Source organism: Silene latifolia, chromosome Y (genome assembly GCF_048544455.1).
Source record: "Silene latifolia isolate original U9 population chromosome Y, ASM4854445v1, whole genome shotgun sequence".
In the NCBI taxonomy this organism is placed as follows: domain Eukaryota; kingdom Viridiplantae; phylum Streptophyta; class Magnoliopsida; order Caryophyllales; family Caryophyllaceae; genus Silene; species Silene latifolia.
The window spans coordinates 299,218,519-299,230,949 of record NC_133538.1 but is presented as its reverse complement, the minus strand read 5'-3'; the positions used below and the strand labels follow the sequence as shown (position 1 = coordinate 299,230,949).

General features: G+C 32.4%; 2 protein-coding genes across 2 annotated transcripts in view; both read left to right on the top strand.

The window, feature by feature from the left end:
- The window catches only part of LOC141631007 (protein FAR1-RELATED SEQUENCE 5-like), a 5,907-nt gene extending 3,419 nt beyond the window's left edge, over nucleotides 1-2,488 (top strand). Inside the window, exons 2-4 of the mRNA XM_074443735.1 lie at nucleotides 1,077-1,314; nucleotides 1,434-1,455; nucleotides 1,541-2,488. Coding sequence (XP_074299836.1) covers nucleotides 1,077-1,314; nucleotides 1,434-1,455; nucleotides 1,541-2,488 — 1,208 coding nt within the window. The remainder of the gene's footprint in view (nucleotides 1-1,076; nucleotides 1,315-1,433; nucleotides 1,456-1,540) is intronic.
- Nucleotides 1-4,235, top strand: part of LOC141626931 (protein FAR1-RELATED SEQUENCE 2-like) — a 53,674-nt gene extending 49,439 nt beyond the window's left edge. The window contains exons 2-3 of the mRNA XM_074440498.1: nucleotides 1,077-2,815; nucleotides 3,388-4,235. Coding sequence (XP_074296599.1) covers nucleotides 2,570-2,815; nucleotides 3,388-3,639 — 498 coding nt within the window. The 5' untranslated portion in view covers nucleotides 1,077-2,569 and the 3' untranslated portion in view covers nucleotides 3,640-4,235. The remainder of the gene's footprint in view (nucleotides 1-1,076; nucleotides 2,816-3,387) is intronic.
- Nucleotides 4,236-12,431: the final 8,196 nt, after the last annotated feature.

Here is a 12,431-nt window from a genome sequence, read left to right as displayed (position 1 = left end):
TCATCTCAAAACCACGCGAAATTTTTTCATCAGTTCTTCAAATTTTGATCAACAAATTCATCAGTTCTACAAAATTTGATCAACAATTCATTCATTATTTTGATTTTTTCAATTAAAACTATCAATTTTTCGAAATTTGATCAACAATTCTCCGAAAACCCTAATTCTTCAAATTCGACTGAAGGTATTGATATTTCTTCCTATTTCTGATTTAATAATCAAATAACTTCAGTAATTGAATCAAATAACAAATTCTGACTTGATTTACGTGTTTTTTCCATAAATTTCAAACTCAACGATCTTGAATTCGAACGATCAAACGCTTACTCGCTTGATAATATTGCTGATAATCAAACAACGATGAATTCAGGTGTAAATTTGTGACATAATGGTGATATAATAACTGTTGTTATTAGGTTGATAAGTTTTTTGTAAAAATTACCGATTGCATGAAGATTGTTTTCATATTGTTACTCATTTTGTCATTATAATAATAATAACAACTACATAATATAGCAGTAATTGCATGCAGGTTTTCATTCATGATATCATTCAATATCTAGTATTTTAATAACTGGATTACAATAATACAATAACTGCTTTACAGTATTAAAATAGCTTTGATATTACATTAAAATAACTGTGTGTGCATTGTGGTGGACTAGGCTACCAATTTCACTAAAACCCTCCCCTCTCTGATAGAATAATTGCATTTGTATAATACAATAACTGCATTATAACGTTAAAATAACTGCTGTAGCAGAGATTGTTTTTTTCATAATAAATACTATTTTATAGGATCTGACAAAAAAATCCTTACAGTAACTACTCTTTAATAATGAAATAACTTTAATACTACATTAAAATAACTGTGTGTGCGTTGTGGTGGACTAGGCTACCAATTTCACTAAAACACTCCCCTCTCTGATAGAATAATTGCATTTGTATAATACAATAACTGCATTATAACGTTAAAAAAACTGCTGCTGCAGAGGTTGTATTGTTTTGTTTTGTATAGAATCTAAGATATTGAAATTAATAATACCATAACAATTCTCCTGTTTTAATGTTTCCAGGCATTGAAATTAATACTACCAATGCAACAACTTTTTCTACACCTACTGTTGCGTCTGAAACAGGAGAAAATACTATCCATAATCTGGGATTGAGATATACTCCAGGTGGCAGTGAGGAGTGGAATAGGATGGTAGAAAATGGTTTCAAACCTGCTCTGGGGTTAATGTTTGTAAAGCTGGAGGAAGCAATAGAGTTTTACAATTTATATGCTGTGGCTTGTGGTTTCATACCAAGAAAGTATACACAAACAAGATTCCGTGATGGTTTGATAGACAAAAAATCAATGGCCTGCAACAGACATGTATTCAAAGAGGATCGCAAAAAACTAAAACCTGTTGTTGAATTTGAAAACACAGAAGAGAAAAAGTAGAGGAAAAGGTCTGTAGAGCCAAAGAAAACAAAAATAACAAGATTTGGTTGCAAGGCAAAAATACGGTTTTGTGCTGTATTCAATGACCTTAAGGAGCTAATAGGGTATGCCATTGATGCGTTTTATGAAGGTCATAATCACAGACTCTGCTCACTCAAAGAACGGGAATTCCAGAAAAACGTAAGAACACTTAACCTTTACATGAAGCAGACAATTGTTAACAATTGTAAACTCAACATCGGGGCTACCAAGACTTTTAAAATTCTGGCGGAACAATCAAATGGGTATGCAAACATTGGTGCATCTCTCACAGAATTCAAGAACTTCAAAAGAAATATTAAATGTTATATAGGTGAGAAGGATGCTAACATGATTCTCGATTATTTAAAGGCACTTTCTGAATCACAAGATGGCTTTTACTATGCTTACCAAGTTGATGAGGATAATTGTTTGGCTAAAATCTTTTGGGCAGATGCACAAGCAAGAATGAATTATTCTTTGTTTGGGGACACCATCACCTTTGATCCTACTTACGGTACTAACAAGTACCACATGGCCTTCACCCCATTCACTAGTGTTGACAACCACAAAAAATCAGTGACTTTTGCTACTGCACTTGTCGATCATGAGAACGATGGGTCCTTCATTTGGGTATTTAAGAAGTTCCTTGATTGTATGGGAAACAAGGAACCTCAGTGCATTCTTACTGATCAAGATCCGGCAATTAAACTTGGGGTGCGTTCTGTATTCAAGCAAGCAAGACATCGTTACTGCATGTGGCATATAATGAAAAAACTTACCGATAAAGTTGAGTCACAGATTTGTAAGGAGACTGACTTTGTTGAGCGGATATGCAGAGTTGTTTGGGATACTGACTTGGAACCCATTGAGTTTGAAGAAAAATGGACTCAAGTGATTAATGACTTTGAGTTGAATGATAATACTTGGTTGACATACATGTATGGCAAAAGGCACAAATGGATACATGCTTACTTTGGGGATTTGCCTTTAGGCTGCCTTTTAAAGACTACACAAAGATGAGAGAGTCAAAACTGTTATTTCAAAAGATTTGAGAGCATAGATGGCACACTTGTAGAATTTTGGTTGCGTTTTCAGAGTGCAATGGAACAACAACGCTATAATCACAAATTTCTTGATGCTGCAAGTGACAGCACATTGCCAAAGGTTTCTTCTAAGACAATGATTGAAAAACATGCCTCAAAAATCTACACACATACTGTTTTCTATGAGTTTCAAGAGCAAGTGCAAATGGCTCCCTGTTCGTGTGCCGTTAGGGGGTTTTCTGAGCAAGGAAACATGCACATTATAAATGTTGAAGATGCCTACAGGAAGCATAGAATATTTCAGGTTATTCAATTTTACAAACATAATTGTCTTTTTTACTTTAACATACAATAACTGTGATAAAAGAATACAATAACCGTGTTTTACCATTAAAAAAATCATGTGAAAACTATACAATAATCACAATTATGCTTTACAATAATTGATGTTGAGTTTATTTGCAATTGTTCTGATTTTTTTCCATAAATATATTACTTTGATAAAGCTTTACAGTAATTGATAATGCTTTACACTTGCCAATTTGTTACAATAATCAAGGATATGCTTTAAAATGATTTGGGAAGAGCTTTACAATAATCAGATACATGAGAGCTTTAAAATAATCGGAGGTATGCTTTAAAATAATTGGGAAAACGCTTTACAATAATCAGCTACATGAAAAGCTTTAAAATAATTGCATTTGATCATTTGAATAACTTAATAATCATGTGAAAACTACTTTGTAACATTATATTAAACATAAAAAAACTGAAGGACTTCTACCTTGGTGTTAATTGCTAGTCTGCATAAAATAATTCATGTTGAACTATATAATAACTATGTTTGCCTTTTAAAATAACTACACTGTAATGCAGGTTGCTCACAATAACGAATCAAAGGAAACAACATGTACGTGCAAGATGTTTGAGAGGAAAGGAATCCTTTGTAAACACATTATATGGATTATATCAGGAAAAGGACTGCAAAGCATACCGGAGCAGTACATCGAAACTAGATGGATGAAGAAATCATATAGAAAGCCTTTGTATGGACTGGATGGAAAGTTATTGCAAGACTACGATCCCACTGATCTGAAAAAGTTGGAATTATCAAGGGTATGGTCATAGTTTTATGCAACAATAAGTGTTCTTAACTCGATGCCTGAAAATCAAATCAAGGAGCTAAGTTTGATGCTTTTACAATTCCGAGAGAAAATAAATCCAACCAAAGAGAGCTTCACAAAGGATCAAGAACTAGAAATGCTCTTAGGTTATTCAGCAAAATCAAATATTACTGTTCTTCCACCAAAGATTGCAAAAAACAAAGGAAGCGGCATGAGAATGAAATCAAACAAGGATAAGGCAATTGAGAAGGCGAGTAAACCGAAGAGGCTATGTAATAACTGCAAACAAATGGGACACCATGACAAGAGAAACTGTCCAAATCCGTTTGTTGAGCATGCTTTGGAGGAAGAAGATGAAGAGGAAAATGAAATGGAGGATGAACATGAAGAAGAAGAATGAAAAATGCATTACGCTTTAAAATAATCAAGATTACGTTTTAAAATAATCCATATTATGCTTTATAATAACCGCAAGATTGCAAAATAATTGTGTTAGACTTTTTTACAAATAATCAGGGGTATACTTTACAATAAGTGTGTTAGACTTTTACAATAATCAAAGTTAAGCTTTACATTAATTGATGTTGAATTTGTTTGCAATTGTTCTGATTTTGTTCATTTAATAATACCTTGCGCTATTACAATAATCATGTGAAAACTATAGCATAATCACAATTATGCTTTACAATAATTGATGTTGAGTTTATTTGCAATTGTTCTGATTTTTTTCCATAAATATATTAATTTGATAATGCTTTACAGTAATTGATAATGCTTTACACTTGCCAATTTGTTACAATAATCAAGGATATGCTTTAAAATAATTTGGGAAGAGCTTTACAATAATCAGATACATGAGAGCTTTAAAATAACCAGAGGTATGCTTTACAATAATTGGGCAAACGTTTTACAATAATCAGCTACATGAAAGCTTTAAAATAATTGCATTTGATCATTTGAATAACTGAATAATCATGTGAAAACTATACAATAATCACAATTATGCTTTATAATAATTGATGCTGAGTTTATTTGCAATCGTTCTGATTTTTTTCCATAAATATATTAATTTGATAATGCTTTACTGTAATTGATAATGCTTTGCACTTGCCAATTTGTTACAATAATCAAAGATATGCTTTAAAATAATTGGGGAGGAGCTTTACAATAATCAAATACATGAGAGCTTTAAAATAATCAGAGGTATGCTTTAAAATAATTGGGCAAACGCTTTACAATAATCAGGTACATGAAAGCTTTAAAATAATTGGGCAAACGCTTTACAATAATCAGGTACATGAAAGCTTTAAAATAATTGCATTTGATCATTTGAATAACTGTCTAGAGATATTACAATAACAGCTTCAAGGCTTTACAAAAACACTAACTTGGTCAGTCAATCAATAACAGCTACATCAAATTTGTTCAGTCAATCAATAACAGCTATCTAAAACATTAGATTATCCAACAAAATCCATCTAGAATTGTTTGCTAATTCCATCTATAATCAATCAATTATTCTTTTATGTGTTTCGCCGAGAAGGACCAGTAACGGCTGCTGTTTTAACCCTTTTTCTCCCTGATCTTCTGTCTTTTAAAAGTTCTTTCTCTACTTCCAATATACTCCGCCTCAAAATTTCCACTTCTTCCAAAAGAGACGCTCTTGACTCGTTGACATCTGACATCAAAAAAATAGCCACCATCTCAAGCCATATAGGAATCCTCTCAACTTTCTTCTTAGCCGCATACAATCCTTGCTCGTGCTTCCCTTTACATGTGAGCATGTGAAACATGGTGAAAAATCCCGATTCCTTATCAGCCTTGACATTCGCTTTCCATTCAAAATCAACATTCACGAATGTAAATGTGTTAATGAGAACTCCTTCTTTTGCTGTTTTCCTTGTCTCCAAAAAGTCAAAAAAACAATCAACCTACAGCATGTACAAACAAAAAAAAGAATTAGAAAGCACGACTATACAATAACAAGTTTAAAACAATACAATAACTTTGTTACAGCAATACAATAAATTCTGATTGCAAATAGCATTTGTATATGATCAGGAGTTAGAAAAACGTACTGCAATCTTTGCAAGTCTGTAAAAATCGCATTTTTCCCAATCTTTATGCGACGTATGGTCCAGCACATCAACCGTCTTGTTCATAAAGTTCACACAAACACAAATGTAGTACTTCTATAAAGACAACGGGATGAAGACAAGGTCTACATCGGTCTCAGAGTTTACAACATTTTCACCCAAATAATAGGACCAAAACTGCACAACCTTGTCTTTCTGGCTGCCAGTTACATCATCACTATCCCCTCCTTGCTCTATCATGTCTTCAAAGATTCCCTATAAATACCATAAAACTATGAAGAAAATTGAAGATAAATGATTAAACATTCTATAGTAACTGCACAATGAAAAACAGATCATACCATATGTTGTGTCCCAAGGAACATCATCACTGGCGCTTCTTTCTCCTTAACCTCCTTGAAATTCAAGACAACTAACCAGGCAGCTATTATGCGCAACTCAGTATAATTTTCGGGCTTCGTAGAAAGAATATCAAACCTATCCAAGATAGCATTGCCCGTAGAAAACAAAAGTTCACTGCAAAGGAGTAAAAAAAAAAAGCTTAGTAATATTTTAAAAACAATATTTAAAAAATAACTACCAGCTACAATAACTGAGTTTTTCATAATACAATAACTATGTTAATGTAATACAATAATCGATTATTGTACTACATTAACATAGTTATTGTATTATGAAAACTCAGTTATTGTAATTTGTAAAAAAGATAGAATAATTGAACTTGTAGAATACAATAACTGCAATACATTATCAGAATAATCACACAAACTTGTTTCTCATTGAGTTTGGAGAAAAATGAACATACTCATTTGCAAGATTGTAATCATCCAAGAAACAATAATCAACAACTTGTTTCTTCTTGCTTGGCATAGCGCGTGTATATCTGTTGTTAGCCCTCATAACTTTTGAAACAACAACAAGATTTATATCTACCTTGCCCGCGATTTATTGAGCGACCAAGACCATCGAGTTCATCTACTACCTCGGCTGATCTAATCATCCCGGCGCTCATAGGTGTATCGGGCATACTCTTTTTCCCAGGCCCCGAGTACCTACACCATCATCCTGGTTCCTCTGCCATAACCCTAACAGCTTCCAAAGCATCTGCTTCAGCCCTTGCCGCTTCCAACTTAGCTAGCTTACGCTTCTCAAGCAAAACAGACAGCAAAGGTGCCTTTGTCTTTGTAAAATCATCAAACAAATCCAACAATTGTTTCCTAATTTTGTTAATATCGGCTAAAACCAAGATGGCAGCTATCTCAGCTCTATATATGATCCTTTTCAATGCGTCATGCAACTCTGATTTGAACAACTTCCCAGCATAAAACATCATATGAATCATGACAAAAACACCACAATCCAAATTCCGGGACCCTTCCGATTTCCACCCAAAAGCCACATTTTCAAATTTGAAATTGCGGACTTCACTGCCTCTTTCAAAACCTTTCTCGACAAGATAACTACTAAATATTTCAACCTGGTTACATTTTTAAATCAAAATTCATCACTCAATAACAAAAAAAACATAACTAAAAGAAGTAGATGAAAACAAAAACTTATAATAAGGTACATACAATAGAGTTGGTAGCCAACACCCAGATACTATCTTCAAAATCATCATATACACGATTGTCAAGATAGTCCACAGTCTTCCCCACAAAATTAACAACAACACATAAAAAATGATCTCCAAAATGAACATGGATAAAAACCTGTCATGATAAAATAGGCGTACATAAACCTTTGTTGTTCTCAACGATAAAATAATCAACAGAAAAAAGAAAGAAGAGAAAGGATTGGAAAAATTACCAAATCGGCACCAATGTCAAGAGAACCTTCGCTGTTCTTAATGACAGTGTCCCAAACATTACAAATTTCCTTTCTGTATAAATCTTTCTCATCATCAGCAGCTTTGATAAGCTTAAACAAAGAAGCCTATGAAAAATATTACCACACTATAAGAGAAAATGAAGTATCACAATTGAAAAAACTTGGTTCACTAAATACAATAACTACTATTCTGCTTTACAATAACTATCACAACAATAACAGCTTTCATAATACAATAACTGAGTTTTCATAATAAAATAACTATGTTATTGTAATACAATAACATTGTTATTGTAATACAATAATCGATTATTGTATTACGATAACATAGTTATTGTATTATGAAAACTCAGTTATTGTAACTTGTAAAAAAGATAGAATAATTGAACTTGTATAATACAATAACTGAATACAGTATTAGAATAATCACAGAAACAATAAACAAAATTGAAGAATAGGAAAATTGAAGAATAGGAAAACTGTTTTAGCTGAATAAAATAACAGCTAATATACTTTACAATAATCAAGTAACTACAATAGAATAACATCATAACCATTGTAAATTTACTTGATCTGAGAAAAATATAAAAAAATTTCACATACCGAATGACTTGTACAAAAAAACTTCTTGTGGGGATAACCCTTTCCCGACCTTGACAAGCATGTCATTAAGTAAGAATGACCAAAGAATCAATCACGTTCGATGTGATCATAGTCTTAGCAGACAGTGAAATAATGTCATCTCGAGTTAACATGTGATGAAATGAAAACACAACCAAATCCTCCCTGCCACATGGAAACAAATTATATAGTAAAGACAAAAACCCAAAACAACAATAAAAGCTTTTAAAAAGTAGATATATTAGCAAAAAAAAGAAAAAAAAGAGAGGGAACAAAAAACATATAATGCTTACCCAATTCGTAGGTCATGATTGTGCAGAAAACAGTAATCAAGTACAGTCTTCTTCCGCATTAAAATAGGAGCAAAAGCTCCTTGTACTTGCACAAAAAAACAGAAACTACATCTGCATCAGGATTGGGTGATTCACAATTTAAATCACACCCTCTACCACAATTCCCAAAAAATGTATGCTCAGGCAAAACGTCTGAATGCAGCAGGTAAGCACTTATAACAGAATTATCTTGAATTCTATCCCCAACAACAGCCTCGTTGACAACTTTGTTAACAACGTCATCCACACTACTCAAGTCCACAGCTTCATTCTCAACATCAGTATTATCAATGCCGTCATTAGTTGGCACCTCCTCATTCGGTTTCTCAACCGCTACATCAAGGACCTTATTTTTACCTTTCTCCCGAGAATAAACCACCTTATATTTTTCTAGATCAAACGCTAAACCCCCATGCCTTTCATCTTTTCCCTTTTCATGCTCCCCCTTTTCATGCTCCTTGCAAAAACTTTCATACAACGGCAGTTTACTTCCCTTTTTTCATTTCCTCGACTTTTTACAAATAAAATTGAAATATTTAGTGAACAAAGAATCATCGTCACTAATGAAAGCAGGAGTCGAAGAAACTGAAGTGGCTGTCGAAGAATCTTCAACTGTTGAAGAACCACACTCCTTTCCCATCGCTTCCTTCCGTTGCGTGTACAAATGGAGAAATATCTCAACATCCCTCTTCATCATCAAAAGATGTTCTTGGGAAACCTAAGAGAAAGAAAAAAAAAAGAAAAAAAGAATAATTATACTAAGTCTTTACAATAATTATACTAAGTCTTTACAATAATTATACTAAGTCTTTACAATAATTATACTAAGTCTTACAATAATTATCTTAAGTCTTTACAATAATTTACAATAATTGAAAAAATAACTGCTACAAAGCTTTAAAATAACTACACTACACCTTTACAGTTACTACACAAAAATGATTGAAGGAATGATTGGAACTTACATCAGCGGCCTTTGCTCGAATAACATCATCAGTATCAAAACAGTCAGGCAGTTCCAGATACTTTTTCCCAGGTTCAGGTTTATCAACGACTGCACACACCTCAGCAGCTTTTGGTTTTCTTAAGCGTTTGCAGATGAGATACACACCATTGACATATTCCCCATTCCCTAGTGAACCAGAATTGAGCTCTGAAATACCCATACTAACAAAAGACTTCTCATCCCAGTGCTTGATAATAGGAGTCTCAGAAGACATTGTATCTTCCTTAAAACGCATACGATGGAAGTATGCCACCATAACAACAAGTATGCAACCACGCAAAGTAGAGGACCCAGTTCTACACCGGTCAACACCTTCAACTAATTTATCAAACACATGCCCACACCAATCCAAATGGTGGATACGTGAAACATCTTGCACCGCTTTAAGAATTGAAAAGTCAATTCCATAATTTGAAGGGGGAGCAAGGACAATGGACATAGCATAAAGCACAAAACTTGACCTCAAAATTCATCTCCCCCATGATCCCCCAAATCAGTAATTGCATTATAAACAGCAGGGATAGTAACATAATTTGTCCCTTCTACTTTAAACTTCTTCCGGAACTCAGCTTTCAACGTTTCTTGTGAAGACAATACACTATGTCCAGTGTAAACAACCTCAACCTTATCACCACCATTTGGCAATCCAAAAACATCATACACATCATCTTTTGACAGAAAAAATTTGACATCTCTTGCTTTAAAAATATGAGCAGTAGCATTAAAGTGTTTTACAAACAATGGTATAACACTCAATGGTATACTATTCACTTTAAAATCAAGCAAATCACCAAATCCGATCTCAATGACAGCCTTTCGCTGATTTGGACCAAGTTATTTTACCAGATTAACCAAACCATTAGGACGACAGCTCACTTTAATGTTTGCAGCACTGAAAATGGAAAATCAAGCAAAAAATAAAAAGAGTAACACATCAAATAAAGAGAAACTCATAACAAGGGGGCAGGACACATATACTCACATGTTCAATCTTGGAGTTCCAGGAACCTTACTGAGCTTCTTTTTTGGAAAATTAATTTTGAGCGTTTCAAATCATCTTTATTGCCATCTTCAGGCTCCCTGCTACGTTTAGGACCCATTTGTTTGTATCACTGAGCAATAGAATACAAAATTATCAGAATAAACACAAAAAATATGACAACAACTAATACAATAACTGAGTTTTAATAATACAATAGTGACCATACAGTAATACAATAATTGGACTTGACTAAAATGATAACTAAATAATACTACGTATAGAATAACTAAATTACTATATTACAATAATTATCACAATACATTACAATAACAACATCAATATATTACAATAACAAACTTTTCATATTAAAATAACTGGACTTGACTAAAAGCAAACTTTTAAACACTAACCAAAGATCAATATCTAAAATAATACTCATTACAATAACAGATTTTCTAAATTCCAATAACTAGCACAGATACATTACAATAACAACATCAATATATTACAATAAAAAAAATAATTCCAAACAAACACACATTATGTTCATTAGAATGTACAGGAATTCAAGACAAAAAAGAAAAACCTCAAGAAAAGATAAAAAAAATGAATTACGAAACCCTAAATTATGCGGAAAAATTGAAAAAATTTAATTTAACAACAAAAACAAAACAAATTAAACTATATACTAAACAAAATAAAGAATAAACACAGCAAACAAAAGAAAATCAAGTAGAAAACAAGAAGAGGACAAATACAAAATCAGCGGAAAAATTTAGAAGGACAAACAAATTGAGTTCATTGATTACCTGTTGAGAGAAACCGAAAATGGAGTAGAAGGACGAACAAATTGAGCACAATAACAGAAGTTCAATTGACGAGAAGCACGAACGAAAATAGAGAACACCATAAACTGACGAGAAATGGAGAACAGCAGAAACTGACGAACGAAAAATATGAGAGAGAGAGAGAAAAAAATAGAGAAACTGACTGAAAAAAGTGGGAAAAAAAGAAGTTCAACTGTCAAAATTTGCTTTATATATGAGATGTAAAATTAAATCTCAGCCACATATCTTATGTTAGATGAATGGTCCAGATTTAGAGGGGTAACTCACCAAAAGTACCCTAACTCATTTGATCCTATTTCTATATATATATATATATATATATATATATATATATATATATATATATATATATATATATATATATATATAGAGAGAGAGAGAGAGAGAGAGAGAGAGAGAGAGAGAGAGAAAGAGAGAGAAGAGAAAAGATCAACTAAGTCTTTCATATCATATTGAGTCCATAAATCCTAATGTAAGCCTTTTGGATAGAAAAGATGGATGGCTAAGTTGAACCTCCAAAAAAGGTGGTTAAGGCCCTAATTTAACAAACTTTCTCCTTCTTCACTTATCCACCCTAATTAATTAGTGTAATTTTAGTCAAAAATATTGTAACTTTTTACGAGTGTATCTTTAATACAAAATAGTATAACTTTAAACTAAAAATGGAATTTGACGGATTTTTTTTGACTTTTTGTAATTTTAAGACAAGTTTACGACATCTTAGTATTTTTTAGAGTGTAACTTTAGTATTTTAGGAGTGTAACTTTGATACTAAATAGCGTAACTTTAAACAAAAAAAGTGATTTTGACGGATATTTTTTTGACTTTTTGTAATTTTAAGATAAGTTTACGACATTTCAGTATTTTCTAGAATGTAACTTCAGTGTTTTACGAGTGTAACTTAATACTAAATAGTGCAACTTTAAACTAAGAAGTGTTTTGGACGATATTTTTTTGACTTTTTGTATGTTTCAGATAAGTTTAGGACATTTTAATATTTTTTAAATTGTAACTTTAGTGTTTTACGAGTGTAACTTTAATACTATATAACGTAACTTTAAACAAAATAAAAAAGTGATTT